Source organism: Ctenopharyngodon idella, chromosome 9 (assembly GCF_019924925.1).
Source record: "Ctenopharyngodon idella isolate HZGC_01 chromosome 9, HZGC01, whole genome shotgun sequence".
In the NCBI taxonomy this organism is placed as follows: domain Eukaryota; kingdom Metazoa; phylum Chordata; class Actinopteri; order Cypriniformes; family Xenocyprididae; genus Ctenopharyngodon; species Ctenopharyngodon idella.
The window spans coordinates 15,290,166-15,306,930 of record NC_067228.1 but is presented as its reverse complement, the minus strand read 5'-3'; the positions used below and the strand labels follow the sequence as shown (position 1 = coordinate 15,306,930).

The following is a 16,765-nucleotide window of genomic DNA, read 5'->3' as shown; positions in this document are numbered from 1 at the left end:
TTTCACTGACCGATTGCTTTTGTTTTTAAAGAAATGCAGTGCAAGGATCAAACATCATAGTGGGCTTTGAGGGCCCCAAATGCTCTCAGACCCACTGGCATCACAGACAAATGTTCATGGCGTGCAATCTCTGAAGATAAGCAGAACGTGTGGCTTGACAAACCCAAGCCCACACACTTGACGTGGTTAGATAATGGTGTACGTACTGAGGCAGAGTACATGAATGCTGCATGTGGTTCAGCCACCGTTTGTGTGTGTGGGTTTGCTTATCTGTACTGTGGTTTGGGGACAAAATTGTCCCCAGACGTTAGCTCAAATCATCCTTAAAAAAAGAAATTCTTAAGTAAATCCTTGAAAAGGATTCTTAAATACAGTAAATAAAATTCTAATATTTAAATATATACTAATTCTAATATATACACAACATTTAAAAACAAATTTATATTGTATAAGTGTGTGTGCACACATACACAATCTAAATATTTTAAAAAAAAATTGTGGTTATATTTATAAGGAAAGGTGCAATTATGTTTAAAGGGGTCATCTTCATATCATAAAGAATTTTCTTTGATGTTTTGTTATAAGAAAGAGTACAAAGTAAACATTAACTTGCAGAACTCAAAACCCTCTCCACAGTCTGAAGGGACTATCTGTTGAAACCACGATGCAAAAATGGTGGGGGGAAAATATTTTCTTAGGGGCAAATTAGAAAAACAGTCCCTTTAAATATTTGCATCAGGGAAAGTATGAATATTTGAATTTATTTTATGCAGTACATTAGAATCTTTTTCTTTTTACTTGCGGACCATTCATGGCTCCCTCAGCTGTTGGAAGCACAGGTTAATAGATTTCGCTATGTGGTAATAAATAAATATCAGCTGGATCATTTATAAAACTGTCTTGATGCTAAGTAGGTTTTGATAGCTGAGGCACAGACATAATTTCCGTGGGCATTCATGCTAGACCGAGCGCTTGAGTTAGAAATTCTAATGTGTCTCTGGACTCATATGAAGATGTTTTCATCTGTCCCTCAAGCATGTGTATTCGAAATAGCTTCTTTTAAAGAGACTGATTAGTTTCATTCTGATGTACCAAGTTGGAGATCAGAATACATTTTCAGCATTATTAGCATATATTTATTGTTATGGATGTATAATTATAGAATTTGTATTTTGAGATGATTTTTTTGCCTTGTAGGTCTGAGGCTGTTGCAGTGGACTACAAAAGAGATTGAGCTACAGCAGAGGTGCCCAGTCTTATTCCTGGAGATCTACCTTTCTGCAAAGTTCAGCTCCAACCCTGATCAAACACAACTGAACCTGCTAATTAAGATCTTCAGGAGCAGACAGGTGTGTTGGATCAGGGTTGGATCTGAACTGCAGGTCGGTAGATCTCCAGGAACAGGATTGGGCACCTCTGAGCTACAGTCTTCGGCTATGTCCAAAAAACGTAGGCAGCTGACTTGTTGCCTCGCTGCCTTACCAGGCAATGACTTTGTAGGCAGCGTTTGCGCACGAAGGTATTTTGTAAATTTCAGACAGACTTCTGAGGCAGCATAATGGTTTAAAAGAGCTAAGGCAAAATAAAGCGAGCTTTGGTGGAAAGTGAATATTTAAGTGAATATTTAATAACTACAATCGTCAATTGTAATTTCTCACTAGAAAGTATTTCAGAAGTGGAAAACGTTGGTCAAAAACGTACATTTACACACAAACTGACCACCAACCGCAACATTCAGATGCAATCTTTATATTTTAGTTCATCTGTCACAGAATGGAAAGCACAGGATTGTGGGATATCAAAGGCAGTGACATCTATGCTGCCTTCAAAAATTGATCAGATGAAGGTATCTCAGGATACAGGAAGTGAAACTAACATTGAATTCAGACGTGCCTTGATGCCTTCCTACCTTGAAATGTGTCCTCCGAAGGCAGCATTTTCAAGCTTTCGGAAGCAGGCATTACCTGTCTGTCTTTTGGAGCAAGTTTGCAATGCCAAGGCAAACTGTAGTCTGATTATTGTATTGTATACAAATGCTTTATGAAGAAGACCTTCAGTCCAACTTCCCAAAAACCAGACTACCGTTTTAATCAGTCTAAAGCTTGTACATGATATTTTAAGAAGATTAATTATTATTTTTAAAATATATATTAAAATGTGTTTTTAGGACTACATTTTTACTTATAAAGTGCATGTAAATGTACTGAATATTTTAAATTAAATAACACAAATAAAGTAAAATTTACTTGAGAGTCCAAGTTGTTTAAGGAAAGCTCTCTTATGGGATTGAATTGAACAGGACAGTGGACTGAATCATGCCTTCAGGATTTTGAGATGTATTTATGATCCTCTTAAGCATCATCAAGCATCTTTAAAACTCACATTTTTGTGCTTGAATGTAGGGTAGGCAATTTCAGAGAGCCTAGCAATAGCAAGCTAGCTTTAACATAAGATTCCACCCGCTCCTTTCAGAGCGCTCTCCAAAGCCACGCCTCCTTCAAAATGAATGCGGACAGCTAGAGCAGAGTCTGCAAAGCATCATAATAGAGGGCGTTAAATTACCTCATGTCTCAAAGCACATAACATAACAATAATAATGAACGTAAAGCGCTGACTTGTATCACCTGACTGCTGCAGATTCACTTCGGTGTTGATAGTGTTGGCATAGAAATGCATAAATGAGTGTAAGGATGTGAACCGCTCCGAGTAGATGGGTTGCCACCTCTTAATTATGTTAATTACAGCATGCCATGAATGCAACATAAGCTTGTTGTTTTGGTTCAGGAGGAAATATTAAAGTTGGCTGCTGCTGTATGTTTCCTGCGCTCAGTGACTATCACACGTCTACAAACAACAATCTACAACTGCATTGCCTTATGGAACGTGATGATGACGTGTGATGACTGCACGAGCAGGGTGTGTGGAGGTATGCAAATACATAGGTTAACAGACAAGTAGGATTATTTTAAAAAAAATATAAAAATACACCAAAAAGTGTCCGTCCAATCATTGCATTCAGTTCGAATGCAGTGATTGGACGGACACTTTTTGGTCCTGAGACTTTCACAGAAGATATATGTGCATTTTATAATATTTAGATATCTATTATTGATTGCTATTAGGACGTGAAGACAGTTTCAACCAGTATAACAAAAAATGTTTATGAAAAACATTGCATACACTACTTTTAAGTCTGTAATTTCTGTGCTAGTAGCACAAAATGGAATTGCAGTCTGATCGAGAGAACGGACCTTGCCAGAACACTGCAGTTTAAGGAAGAGGAGTCAGACCGTATATATTATTTCAATACTTAAAAAAATTCAAAATATTTCAATACTTTAAAAACTGATAATTATAATAAAAGTAATCTATAGGGTATAACTGTTATTTGCTTGAAGATGTTTGAAATATTTGACCTTAGGTTTAAGTGTGCTACTGGCAGCCTGTAAAAGAGGAACTGTGCTATCATCTGCTAAGGAAATGTTTACATCCCGCACCCTGCCATCTCTCTCCATCCAACCATCAGTATCGCTGAGTCGGCAGCATAGAGCAAGCAAACCAGCTGGCAACGGGGTGTAATGTGTTCCAAAGTGAAGTGATTGCCTGACTGCAGATTCTGTAAATGCTTGCATTTTGGTTTGGATTGATTTTCATCTGCTAGCCAGCTCTGTCAGATCCTGCATGCTCACCCAATCTCAAGGACAGCTGACTAATACTTTTATTTAAACACCTTACTTTTCGTTATTTTAGCTGCATGTTTATATGATTAGATGGATTCTATTATTTTTTATTTGTCATTGTTTTTTTTTTAGGGCTGACCCTAATGTTCGACTAATCGTTAGTCGACTAGAAGAGGCTTAGTCAACCAAAAATTTAGTGTGGAGTGTAGAAGCTAAAATATAGCACGCTTACTGCAAGACATGGAGGCACCAGTGCGATCACTTGCATTTTTTCCTGATAACAGAAGAATCAAATTAAAATGCTCTGTCGTTTTTGGTCATACAGATAAGTGTAATATATCATTCAAAACTAGGGTCTACTTTTGTTTGTGTAAACACACAATATCAAGAAAACATTGTGACTTTGTAAACTAAAGAAAACAAACAGGATGTGCTTTCTGCCATCTCGGTCTCTGTGAACTTGAGCGCGTCAAAAAAATAAACCAAAACTCTGTCTATACTTGCCTCACAGACATGAGAAATACATCTATAGAAAGCTTGAAATGTCAAGTGATGGTCAACCAATTTAAGTGGAAAACAAATGTTTTTTTGTTACACATTCATAATCATTACTTTTGCTGGAACACTGTGACAAGCTTTATGCATGTGCTTGTGCCGATTAGGCTATGTATTATACATTATTATGATTTATATGGCTTATTAATACATGTAAGGGGTTGCACCGACTAATCGACTAGTCGACTTTAATGCTCTGCCGTGACGCTTTAAGCATGACGTCGACTAGTCGCTGGTCATAGCCTATAGAGGGCGCAGCAGGATAAAGTCCACATTTACGCTCCATATCCAACAGTTACTGACAAATAAATGCATACTCCAATAGCGCGCCACAAGATATGTGTGATTATACCATCTGAATTCTCAATATTGATCAGATGAATGCTTGTTTTAAACAGCTTATTGTACATGTAAGTTAATCGGCATTCTAAACTGCGCTGTTACATTACGCACACACATATAGACAGTAGCGCGCAAATGGCGCGCGTGCTCACAGAATCATTCAGTAGTAGCAGAAATGTATTGTCAACACTGTTCTGTGATTTATCAATAAAATATCTTTGAAACTGAAAAGTTCTAGCATATATTTCTTAGTAACTAAAACCCACAGCTTCACTAGAGAGAAGCTGTCCGGTAGAATTAATTCACACACTCACTCTCTCACTATGCATTCATATAAGTGTAATCATTACTGTGCTAGGTTATCTGTATCTAATTTAGAACGAGTAGAAATCTGTGAGAAATATATCGACCAAAAGAACTTATAAAAATAAGCTGTTGTGTAGGAGAAATATTTGTGGGCAGCGTCATATCATATGCCATGGCTGTGCACAAGGCAAACTCTGCTCGAGGTTCAGACTTAGGGCTAGTTCACACAGAACGCATTTTTGCTTTCAAAGACGCAAGATGCGGGCAGTGGAATCGGGGAAAATACGCAAGATCTCGAGATGCGTTTTTTCTAAAAAAAAAAAAAAAAAAAAAGTTGAACTGATTTGAACTTGAGCGCCGCGTTTTTAGCATGCCATATCATGCGCGAGACACTGCAAAAGACGCAAGACATGAGCGCAACGGACATACATGCCTGTCTGTAGCGCGTTTTTACATAGAAAAACAATGGAAAAGTAGCGTATTGGAATGGAAAAGCGCGTTCTGTGTGAACAGCCCCTTATTTGTTCATTATTGACGTCATCGTCGACTAGTCGACGTCGACTTTAATCACATAAATCACATAAATTGCTTAAATGAACGACTACTAGTCGACTAGAAAAATCTTTAGTCGATGGCAGCCCTAGTTTTTTTTTCCCCCCTGACACCATCAGATCAGACCCTTGTGACCCACCAGTTGAGATCCACTGAACTAGATAAAACAGTACTACTTGTGATGGACTTGGACTAAAAAAAAAAATGTGTTTTTAAAAGTCATTGGGCATCAGCTCAGTTTAAAGATTCAGACTGTTTGTGTTGCAGTATTAAACTGCACAGTTTGATGGTCCAGTTGTCCTAATGCATGCTGGAGAATGAGAAGATGGTACAAGGTGCAGTGAGGATGAATCACAGGGGCTTTGATGTCATCAAGAGCAAATGCAGCGCCTGTCACTTGACTCGCTTCAGTGCACATTGGCTTATGTAACACTGGTCACATGACTTTTCTGGCCATGGTGGTCCATGATCTAGTGTGTTGGCCAATTGTGAGGGTAATGTGCAGCCAGGGTTGTGAGGTTCAAGATTTCAGTGTGTCAGTGATGTGTGAGACCAGACATAAGATCTGTAGATAGTGATGGATGTGTTGGTCCACCAGCTAGACCAAGACCAGTTCTGATTTGGTTAAAGCTGGTCTTTTCAGCAGGGTTTCCAGTCATCATACAGTTGCTTCCTTAGTTGCTAAGCTACTTAAAACAAAAGAATGAAATCTTTCGCACCTTTTGTCTGCTTCTGTCATCCCCCGCAGCTGTAAAGACATCTGTCATGGCACAAAAGTGAGTAACTATGAACATGAGATCACAGAGTTAGATAGATTCAGTGGATGTATCCATTTACTTTTGAGAGGTACCATGAATAGAATCAGTTTCTCTCTGATGAGGCAATTCTGCTGGAATGTGTGTGTGTTTGTGTGCTTGTGTGTTGGCATCTGGGCTTCAAAAATCTCCCGTATGTCTAGTCTTTCTTCTTCTTTCAGCCCTTTATCTTTGTTTAAGGTTCTTTGCAACAGATTAATTTTCTTTATTTTATTTTTAAGTACAACCAAGCATCTTTAACTATCATCTTTAATATATTTTAAATATTTATAATTTAACACACACCCATATAGGGTGAATTCAGGTTGATTGGGACACTTTTTTCCAATTCATCTCTATGGCAATATGTGTCCCAATCATCCTGAATTCACTAATATATATATATATATATATATATACATACATATGATTTTCCATAAAGTTTGATATTATTATTGTCATATTTCTAGTTGAAATTTCAGGGTTTTTCCAGCATTGAAAATATTTTGCCGGCTGCCAAAATGGATCTTTGTCCCGCCAAAGATTTATTTGATTATTTAATGTGACGATTCCCGCCATTCTGCAGTACCGGTACCCACAGAGCGTGTGAACGCAATGGCCAATCAGATGTATTTAAGTTTGTCATCATAATCCGCTCAACACCACTCAAAATGCATGCTCACAAATCATTTCATTTATAACCAACAAATTATGAACACGATGTCAATAAGAGATTCATTGCACAGCTTCATTGATTATAACGGGAGTTTTCGCAAGAGCTTTGTGTACCTCGCGTGTAATTGACTACAAACTTTGCTCGCTTTCTGTATATAATATATACTTTTCATGCTGCTAACTACACATTGCAAAGTTTCTGGATTGACAACCGTATTTAAATGCGTGATTGGATCTGATAGACAGGGATAATCATGGTGATGGATGGAACAAAACAATCTGATACTGTATGTCAAATGATCTGTGCATTAAGTCTTGAAGTGCAGGCTAAATGCAAAATAATACACCTGCCACTTTTTCTATGTAATGTGTAATGTTACTTTGTTGTTTTCAAATCGGTCACTCTGTGACTTATTACATTTGAATTTACAAATTTTTAAATATGAAATAGTTCTAAGCACATTTGTTTTATGATCTGTCCTAACAGTGATATTTTATTTCACAAATAAATAGGATAAGTTAATTTTACAAACTGTTTCTTTGCATTTGGATTTATTCACATGGGTAGGGTACATTTTTACTCTGTGTGTGTGGATGACCGTGTTCGTCTGCCACTACCAAAAACTCACCCAGGAAAAACCCTGAATGTAATTTTGACAACGTTTTGAAGATTTCTGTCTTTTTCTACGTCAAAGAAACCAAGTCCATAATTTTTCCTCTTTTACTGAGCCTTGACTGTTTCAGGTTGGTATTCATTACTAATAAGCAATGGACAGTGTGTATTTTACAGCTCTTGTGATGTTAACAATATCAGACTTCTTCAGCCAAAAGGATGACACAGCAACCCAAACCAACACAGAAAAGATAGACATAGACATCATCTGTCAAACTGCATCAGGGGATACACTGATGTTATTGATCCTGACAGCTGTAAGAACTTTTATGTAATATGTTGTAAGATAATATGGCACATTAAGTAATACCACCTTCATTATTATTGTCCTTTTTAAAGGATTTAATATTTTGACTGGAGCATAAAATACAATGGAAACAACAATATGGATGCATGTATTGTATACAAAGGATATAATAATAGATAATGAAATAAACTTCAATGTTTTTCAACGACTTGTCAAGGTATTCAGAGTAAAATCAGATATATTACCCAGATTTCTGTTTTCAACAAGCATGAAATGAGATTAGGGATTTTAATGGTGGTGGTAACAGAGTTAATTGCTTATTTTTAGGGGGATCTGAGATGGAATATCATTTAGGTGGGCTTCGGGAACTTAGAATTTGTCCTTAACTCATTGACTCTATATGCATTGTAATTCTTTACAGATTATTTTCTGTAATAAGTAATCGACCCACATGTCACAGATTCTGTAGATAGAGTATAACATTCCCTTAATGTCTGGTGGAGTAAAAGAAGGGCTGTATTAGATGCTGGATGACTATTGCAGTGATAAAGAGAATACTAGTGGATTATAGGATTAGATGATGTGTTCTTATGGGACACAACTACATGGTTAATGAACCTTCAAGGCATCTTTTGGCTTTGAGCACAGTCTTTTGATTAGGAGATCAAAGCACATGTTGCTTTTACATTCAGTGCGTCTCTCAGTAAAGTGCCATTCTGTTTTTGACAGACTCCTCCATACTTCATCTCACTTAATGTGTGGCTTATATCTAAGATATTCCTTCTGAAGGTCCATCTTTTCTTATATCAGTTTGTCAGTAGTTTCCTGCTGTTTAAGGAAAATAAAAGACTGTTTATATTGTGTAAGTTCAGCTATGATGAAGTAATTCTCTTGGATAAATAAAAATAGACACAAGTAATTAGTAAGTACTATAAATTAATGCGGATATCATAGCTCATAGCAAGATGATTTGTTCTTGGAAGAATTTGATGAGAAATGTTTGACTTCCTGACGTTGATTGAAGACTTGCATATTTTTGTAAATCTAAATATTTTTAAGATCACCAAGATAATTTCTTCTCAGGAGGAACTTCTGAGAAGAAGCAGATTTGCTCTCCATTTATTCTCATTGCTGTTTAGCTGAAGAAATAAAGATATTCAAGAGATCATCAGTCTGTGCATCAACACCTGCACATGTTCAGTCGAATACATTTCTCAGCTTTACAAACACTGTGAAGTCTGCATCAGACCTGTTTACTGCACTCTTACAGGACTTGATTTCATAAGTGTCACATCTGCCTTGTCGCCTATTTGTGATAATGTATGAAGCGTCTAAAAGGAATTTAACTAGTTATTCATGATTTCAGGTTCCTCAGAATACATTCTGGGAATTGTACTTTTTCTGTTGTATAATTGTATATGTTCACCAAGGCTGCATTTACTTGATCAAAAATACAATAAAAGTAATGCTGTGAAATATTATTAAAATTTAAAATAACTGTTGAAATCATTTGAAATTGTTGTAATATGCTGATTTCATTCTTTGAGTCGTATTATTGAAAGCATTTTTGTGGAATTCATGTAATAAATGTCTTTGCTGTCACTTTTGATCAATTTTATGTGTCCTTGCTGAATAAAAGTATTGATTTCTTTTAAAAAAATCTTACTGATCCCAAACCTTTGAACATTACTGTATGATAATTACAGTACTATATTTTTAATAATCAAAAGGTCTGTTTTTTATTTTTGTGGTGGAAGAAATATAGCAATGATACGTAACTAATTGCTCATTTATCTTACCCTTTTATCTTACCCATTATTTAAACTCCTTTCCTATCCCATAAAGCCATTCATGCTTACCACATTCTCCTTGATAATGTGCCATTTCATTATTACTGCTGCTTCTATTTTAAGGTTATTTGTGCTGTTAGGGTTTACATAACCTTTTTCCAACCTGTAATCATAAGAGATTAGTAAAACTCTAGCTTGATGCACTGCAATGAAGAGTTATTTAAAAAAAAAAAAAAAACATTTTAATACAGGCTAAATCTTTTTAGATTAAATAATAATAATATTGTGTGCATAATTCAAATGTGTGTCAGTATTGACAAGCAAGAGTAAAGTAAATGCTATTCCTCCCACACTTCCTTTGTTTGGTGTAGCACACACCCACTGTAAACCATCTTGATATGTTTTAGGATTTTTGGCATTGTTTTACATAAGTCTTTTTAAAGGGTGGATTTGTGGGATTGATATTTATTCACATGTGTGTGCAGGGTTCCGCTGATTCCTACACTAGCAGACCGTCTGACTCAGATGTCTCTCTGGACGAAGAGCAGGGCGGCAGGCAGGAGAAAGAACAGCAGGCCGCCGTTCAGCTGGAAAGGGCAAAGGTCAGACTGTCTTAACCAGAGCTACCTGTATTTATGCCTTTTTTTTTTTTTTTTTAATTTTGACATACCGAATTGTTAAAGGAGTCCTGTTATGCCTTTTTTACATTTTCTGCTTTCTTTAGTGTGTAATATTGCTGTTTGGGTATGAAAATGGTCTGCAAAGTTACAAAGCACAAAGTCCACTCCAAAGGGAGTTATTCTCTATATCAGTAAGCTCTGTTTCTGATCTCCCTGAGACACCTCAATTGTAGTCTTAAGTTTTCGTCCGGGAACTTTCACGTCACAATATCCCTCATTTAAATAATTCCCACCCAAAAAAAGGGGCGATGCCTGGTTGAGTTGCGTTAGTTGTGTGTTGAAACTCACGGTTGTGCTGCAACAGAGAGGTGCTGCAACAATGTTAAATATGTGAAAAAATAATGTATTTTTTGAACATTCAAGCATTAAGAGACCTATTCTAGTAGACTCTAAAAACAAAATTAAAACTTTGTAAAAGAGTATAATAGGTCCTCTTTAAAAAGTTTTCTGATGTATTTAGTTTCTGTTATCTGGTCGCTTTAGAGCCAAATTTTTTGTAATTAAAACAGCAATGCTTATGCCATTCATCATTATGCGCTTTATATCATCTCAGGCCAAAGCAGTGGCCTTCGCTGTGAGGACAAATGTCAGCTACTGTGGTGCCCTCGATGAGGATGTCCCTGTCGCTGGCACTGCCATTTCCTTTGATGCAAAAGACTTCCTTCACATCAAGGAGGTGAAGAAGACATGTATTTAATGAGAGCCTGTCTAGCTATCTACACATATTGTAGAAAATTTATAAATGCTTTTTAAATGCATTCCTTTGTCTTCTCTGTATTTCCACAGAAGTACAACAATGACTGGTGGATTGGGCGACTTGTGAAGGAAGGTTGTGATATCGGTTTCATCCCCAGTCCCTTAAAACTGGAGAACATTCGCTTACAGCAGGAGCAAAAAAGGGGCCGCTTCCACGGGTAAGACTGGAGAATATGAGAGTTACACGTAACCTTTAAGGTGAAGTATGTGAAGTAGTTTCTGCAACATTATTGGCACCTAGCGGAAATTATAAAAATAGAGCACATTTTTAAACAACCTTGTTCAAACGCCCCTTTCGCGAATCATGCCTCCCCCAACTCAAACATCACAAACAGCTCATTATCTACATTTGTCTTTCTGAAAGTGTGCATTATGATGCTGTATGGCCATATGCACGTTGCTTAAGCTTATGTGGAAATGGATGCAGTCAGTTTTGACCGCAAAAGGTGTGATATTTTGGTTGGATTCCACGTATTTACGGCATTGTGCCTGTTAGAAATACATGCTCGGTTTTAATGTTATTTTAAGGTAGGGAAGAATTGAATGAATGGTAAAACTCAGCATTTTGTTTGTGTACCGCCTCTGTCATCTCACGTACCCCCAGGGGTACGCGTACCCCAGTTTGGGAACCACTGCTGCAGGGTTGCCAGGTTTTCACAACAAAACCCACCCAATTGATACTCAAAACTAGCCCAAAACTAGCCCAATCACATTTCAGAGTGGTCTCCTGGTAAAAAGGGGGGGTAAAATCACGTTCAGGGGGGTAAAATCCGCATTTTGGCATTTTGGCATTTTGGTTCCCCTTGTTAAATTCACATTCCAGGGGCTAAATATCATGTTATTTGGGGTCGGTTCAACCCGCGGACATGAAAAATAACCCACGGCAACAGTGTAAAAGTAGCCCAATTCCATGGGAAAACAGCGGACTTGGCAACACTGCACTGCTGTATGGTATTGAAGTGACCATTGTAGCGTATAGCATCGCAATGCCCCATTTGATTTAATGTGTTCATGACCTGTTTAATCTTTCTAAATGCAGCAAATATTTGTCACTTCTGTAACCAAAGCTGGATGACTTTTCCCATGTAATGCTTTAGCCATTGTCACACACTGGCTAAACACCCTCTAGCTCAATCTGCTACAGTAGCCATGCTCCACACTTACACTATGTTTTTGCCTTTTCCATATAATACTGACAGACAATTGGTGGTGAATAATTTAAATAATTAGTGGGCATTATTTATCAAAAAGCCTTACAATGCAGTAGATTTTCACAGCTGGTAAAATTCCAAAAGCCAGATTTCAAGATGATTACAAATGCCCTTGTACCTCATTGTTCGTTGCAGCACTGTTCTATTTAGAACACAAGATGGGTATTTATTCATGGGACAACTAATTTTGGAATTGGTGCAATGTCCTTTCATATACTCATTGTTGTAGGTGTTTACTGAATAAAATGACACACAAACCCTTTGAATGAGATACTGCGTTCTCTCTCAACAGCAGTGATCAGCAGTGTTGAGTCACGCTGTAGTCATACCTCACCACTCTCTCAGATAAAGTGTTTGAAGGACAAAGGCATTTACAGTATACTTCATTGCTGTTCTTTCCATAACAAAGTGTTTCTAAAATAGTGATCAAATACTGTAGTTCCTTATTTACATTACTATTTACATTTTATTTTATTTTACAAAATAAAATGCAAAAAGCAGTTAATGAGGTGGAAAATTGAGCGAATAATTGGGGTTTTCATTTTTCTGTGGCAAAAATACAAGTAATATGTTTTTCGAAAAAGCTTGAATGTCAAAATGTATAGTTATCAGCTGGAACAAGTTAATATAGTAAGATTTTTGGGTATGTGGATGGACTCTAAATTAAATTTTAGAATACATATTCAGAAATTGATAGAAAAATGCAAAAAAGGAATTAATGTGTTAAGGTGCTTGTCAGGAGCTGAGTGGGGGGCAAGATGTCAGTCATTGAAAAGAATTTATTGTGCTGTAATTAGGTCAAACAATGATTATGGTAGTGTAGTATACAGTTCTGCGAACAAAACATTAATTAAAAAGATAGAGGTAATACAAAATCAAGCTTTGTGAATTTGCTGTGGTGCATTTAGATCTTCTCCGGTAGCTTCATTACAAGTTGAAATGGGAGAATTGCCTCTAGAATAGCATAGGTTCCAGTTGAGATTAAGGTACTGGTATGGTGTAAAGGGACATCTGGAAAACCATCCAGTTAGAGTACTTCTGAAAGATTGTTGAGAATATGAATACAAAGAAATAACAAGCTTTGGTTGGGTAGTAAGGAAGGAGATGAACAGCTTGAAGTTGAAAGACCATGAAATTGCTTCTTCGGTTGCTATACCAGCAATTCCCTCTTGGTTGTTAGCTATGCCATTAATAGATTTACAAATTCACAAAATAATGAAAAAACCAGAGATGAACATACCAACTGAATTAGTAGTTCAACAGTATATAATACAAGAGTATTAAACTGTATTACAGGTATTTACAAATGGGTCTAAGGAACCAGAGTCTGTAAGAATAGCAGCAGCAGTATATATTCCTGTTTTTAAAATAAAAATTGCAAAAAGATTATCAGATCATGTGTCAGTTTTTACTACTGAATCATTAGCTATCATACTAGCTCTACAGTGGATCGAAGAAGTTCAACCAGAAAGAACTGTGATATGTAGTGATTCAGTGGCTGCGCTCACTAGTCTACTTAGTGGTAACTCTGAAGCTAGGCAAGACTTAGTATTTGAAGTTTTACAAAGTTTGTTTAGAATAAGGCAGTTAAGGATAGGGGTAAATTTCCTCTGGGTACCTGCGCATGTGGGTGTGGATGGAAACGAAGAAGTAGACTTGCTAGCAAAGAAAGCATTAAATCATCCACAAATAGAAACTAAGTTAGCTTTAAGTAAAGCTAAATTCAAGAGAGTGATATCATTTGAAGTAAGTAAGAAATGGCAAAAGTTATGGAATAGTGGGTCTAAAGGAAGACATCTTTTCCAGATTCAGGAGTATGTTGGAAATGAGAGAAAAAGATATGGAAATAGGAAGAAAGATGTCATTATTTCAAGACTGAGAATTGGACATACAGCATTAAACTATAGTCTGTTTAAAATAGGTAAGCATGAATCGAGAGAGTGTGACACATGTGGAGAATTAGAAACAGTGATGCATATTCTTAATGAGTGTTCTGCATATGAAAGGGAGAGCACTTTTTGTGGGCACTTGTATATATTCTTCACTGTGTACTAACTTTTTGGCACTGTAAATAAATTACACTTTGCACAAAAGTGCTTCTGCGAGTGAGCCATCATTTTTTATTATTATTATTTTTTTTTTTACATCCCCTCACAGACTCATATTTCCTCCTCGAAGGCGAGCTGGTGGGCTTGTCTTCATCACAATTAAGAACAAGAGATAAACCAACATCAGTAAATACAATAAAAAGGACTGATAAAACCAAAACATACATTTGCACAAACGTTTCTATAAAGTAGCTAAAATGAGCTCTCCCCTACAGGTTTACACTTTCTTTAAGGCCACGCCCACACAGTTTTAGGACTGCATTTCTAGAACCCTAGTTTTTTTGGGCCAATTCTACTATAACAGACCTTATTCAGGCTTCAAACACACGCAAAGACTATAAACACGGAAATTATTAATTTTTTAAAATGATCTTTCCACCTTATTTTTAGCATAAAGAGCAGGCTCTGGCCATTTTAAACTTAAATGTGTGAGGCTTTTCATTGTCAGCAGTCTCCAATTGTTATTTAGCTGCTAAATAACAATTCATTATGCTGCTAGATGTTGTAAACTGAAATTTGTTTTCAAATTATTTTAATTTATTAACATACTAATAAACACACTTGTTTGTAGCGCAGTTGTTTTACTGTTTACTGCACATTGTTAAAGGGTTAGTTCACCCAAAAATGAAAATAATGTCATTTATTACTCACCCTCATGTCGTTCCACACCTGTAAGACCTTCGTTCATCTTCGGAACACAACTTAAGATATTTTTGATTAAATCCGATGGCTCAGTGAGGCCTCTATAGACAGCAATGCCATTGAAAATCTCAAGATCCATAAAGGTACTAAAGACATATTCAAATCAGTTCATGTGAGTTCAGTGGTTCTACCTTAATATTATAAAGCGACGAGAATACTTTTTGTGCACCAAAAAGCAAAATAACGACTTTTCAACAATATAGTGATGGGCCGATTTCAAAACACTGCTTCGGAGCTTTACGAAACAAATCAGTGATTCAGAGCGCCAAAGTCTTGTGATTTCAGCAGTTTAGCCGTTTGATAGGAGATCCGAATCACTGATGGAATGACATGAAGGTGAGTAATAAATGACATTATTTTCATTTTTGGGTGAACTAACCCTTTAATCGGATTGCACATCAGACGTGAAGCACCACGCTGCGCTGCGGCTAATGAATTGAAGTCTCACACAGACACAGAAAATAGTCTTTCTTTCCAAGAAATCTGAATTTAAAACCAGAATATAGGGGCTCATATATTAATGGTTAGGACAATATATCAATTAAATGTATACAATTAAACAACTAAATCATTCCTGAAAAATAATAATATAAATACAGAATTGATAATGAATTGAATTGAATAGTAAGTGCTATAAAATTGTACAAACTGCTAAAACATACAAAAAAATAGGGACCTAGAAATGCGGTCCTGAACCTGTATTGCTGGAACATATACATAAGAACAGTAAGAAAACACTGAAAACAGCATTGTCTGCATCACATAATGTATGTTAGTATTCCTTTCTGAACATAGTCCTTAATTAACACCATGCTCTTTTCTTTAATCCGCCCCCACAGGAAGTCCAGTGGGAATTCCTCCTCCAGTTTGGGTGAAATGGTGTCAGGCACCTTCAAGCCCAACCCTGCTTCTGCAGGTCAGTTTCAGTCTTTACTGAAGGGTCTAGACCACTTCACATTTACAGGCTGATTTTATAATAATTTATAGAAAAATTAGGGAATGAATGGATATTTTCCAATAGCAGTGATTATGGAACATTCAGCATAATATTAAAAATCATGCAGGAGAAATGCTGGGCATTGAAAAATGTTGAATGTTTTTTTGTTATTTAGAATTTTAAATAGAAGAAAGATGCATCTGATTTTGATGTACAGTATTTGTTTTTGTGGCTTGTTTTAAAAAACGCTTTTTTGTAAATTCCTCTTTTCCACCATCCTAGGTAAACAGAAACAGAAAGTGGTGAGTTAACTGTATTTCGTTTGTCAATTTTATAAATACTTTAAAATAGCCCATCTGTTGTAACAGACTGCTGTTTTGAGTAATCAGTATGGGATTATTGTAGTGCAAATAAACAGAATATTATTTCACTTCTAAATCACTGTTATATTGCAGGCTGAGCACATTCCTCCATACGATGTGGTCCCTTCCATGAGGCCGGTGGTCTTAGTTGGTCCATCACTTAAGGGATATGAGGTAGGTCTCCTCCAATCCCCATGGTATGTGTGTATGTATATTTAGATATGGTAACCAGGGCATCACTTCTTAAGCAGCAAGCGAGAGGGGATGTCGGTTTGTCACTGAATAGCAGTCATCATCTCCAAGCAGAGTTGCCAAGGCAACAACCTTCTGGATACAACATGCCAGTCTCAAAAATGGAGCATGGTTTGAAATTAGAAACAGAAAAAAAAACAACC

At 36.6% G+C, this 16,765-nt stretch overlaps 1 protein-coding gene across 1 annotated transcript in view; it reads left to right on the top strand.

The window, feature by feature from the left end:
* cacnb4a (calcium channel, voltage-dependent, beta 4a subunit) overlaps positions 1-16,765 on the top strand; it is a 31,323-nt gene that overhangs the window by 6,318 nt on the left and 8,240 nt on the right. Inside the window, exons 2-7 of the mRNA XM_051906559.1 lie at positions 10,100-10,216; positions 10,848-10,970; positions 11,081-11,208; positions 15,911-15,987; positions 16,291-16,310; positions 16,464-16,544. Of these exons, the coding sequence (XP_051762519.1) occupies positions 10,100-10,216; positions 10,848-10,970; positions 11,081-11,208; positions 15,911-15,987; positions 16,291-16,310; positions 16,464-16,544 (546 nt within the window). The remainder of the gene's footprint in view (positions 1-10,099; positions 10,217-10,847; positions 10,971-11,080; positions 11,209-15,910; positions 15,988-16,290; positions 16,311-16,463; positions 16,545-16,765) is intronic.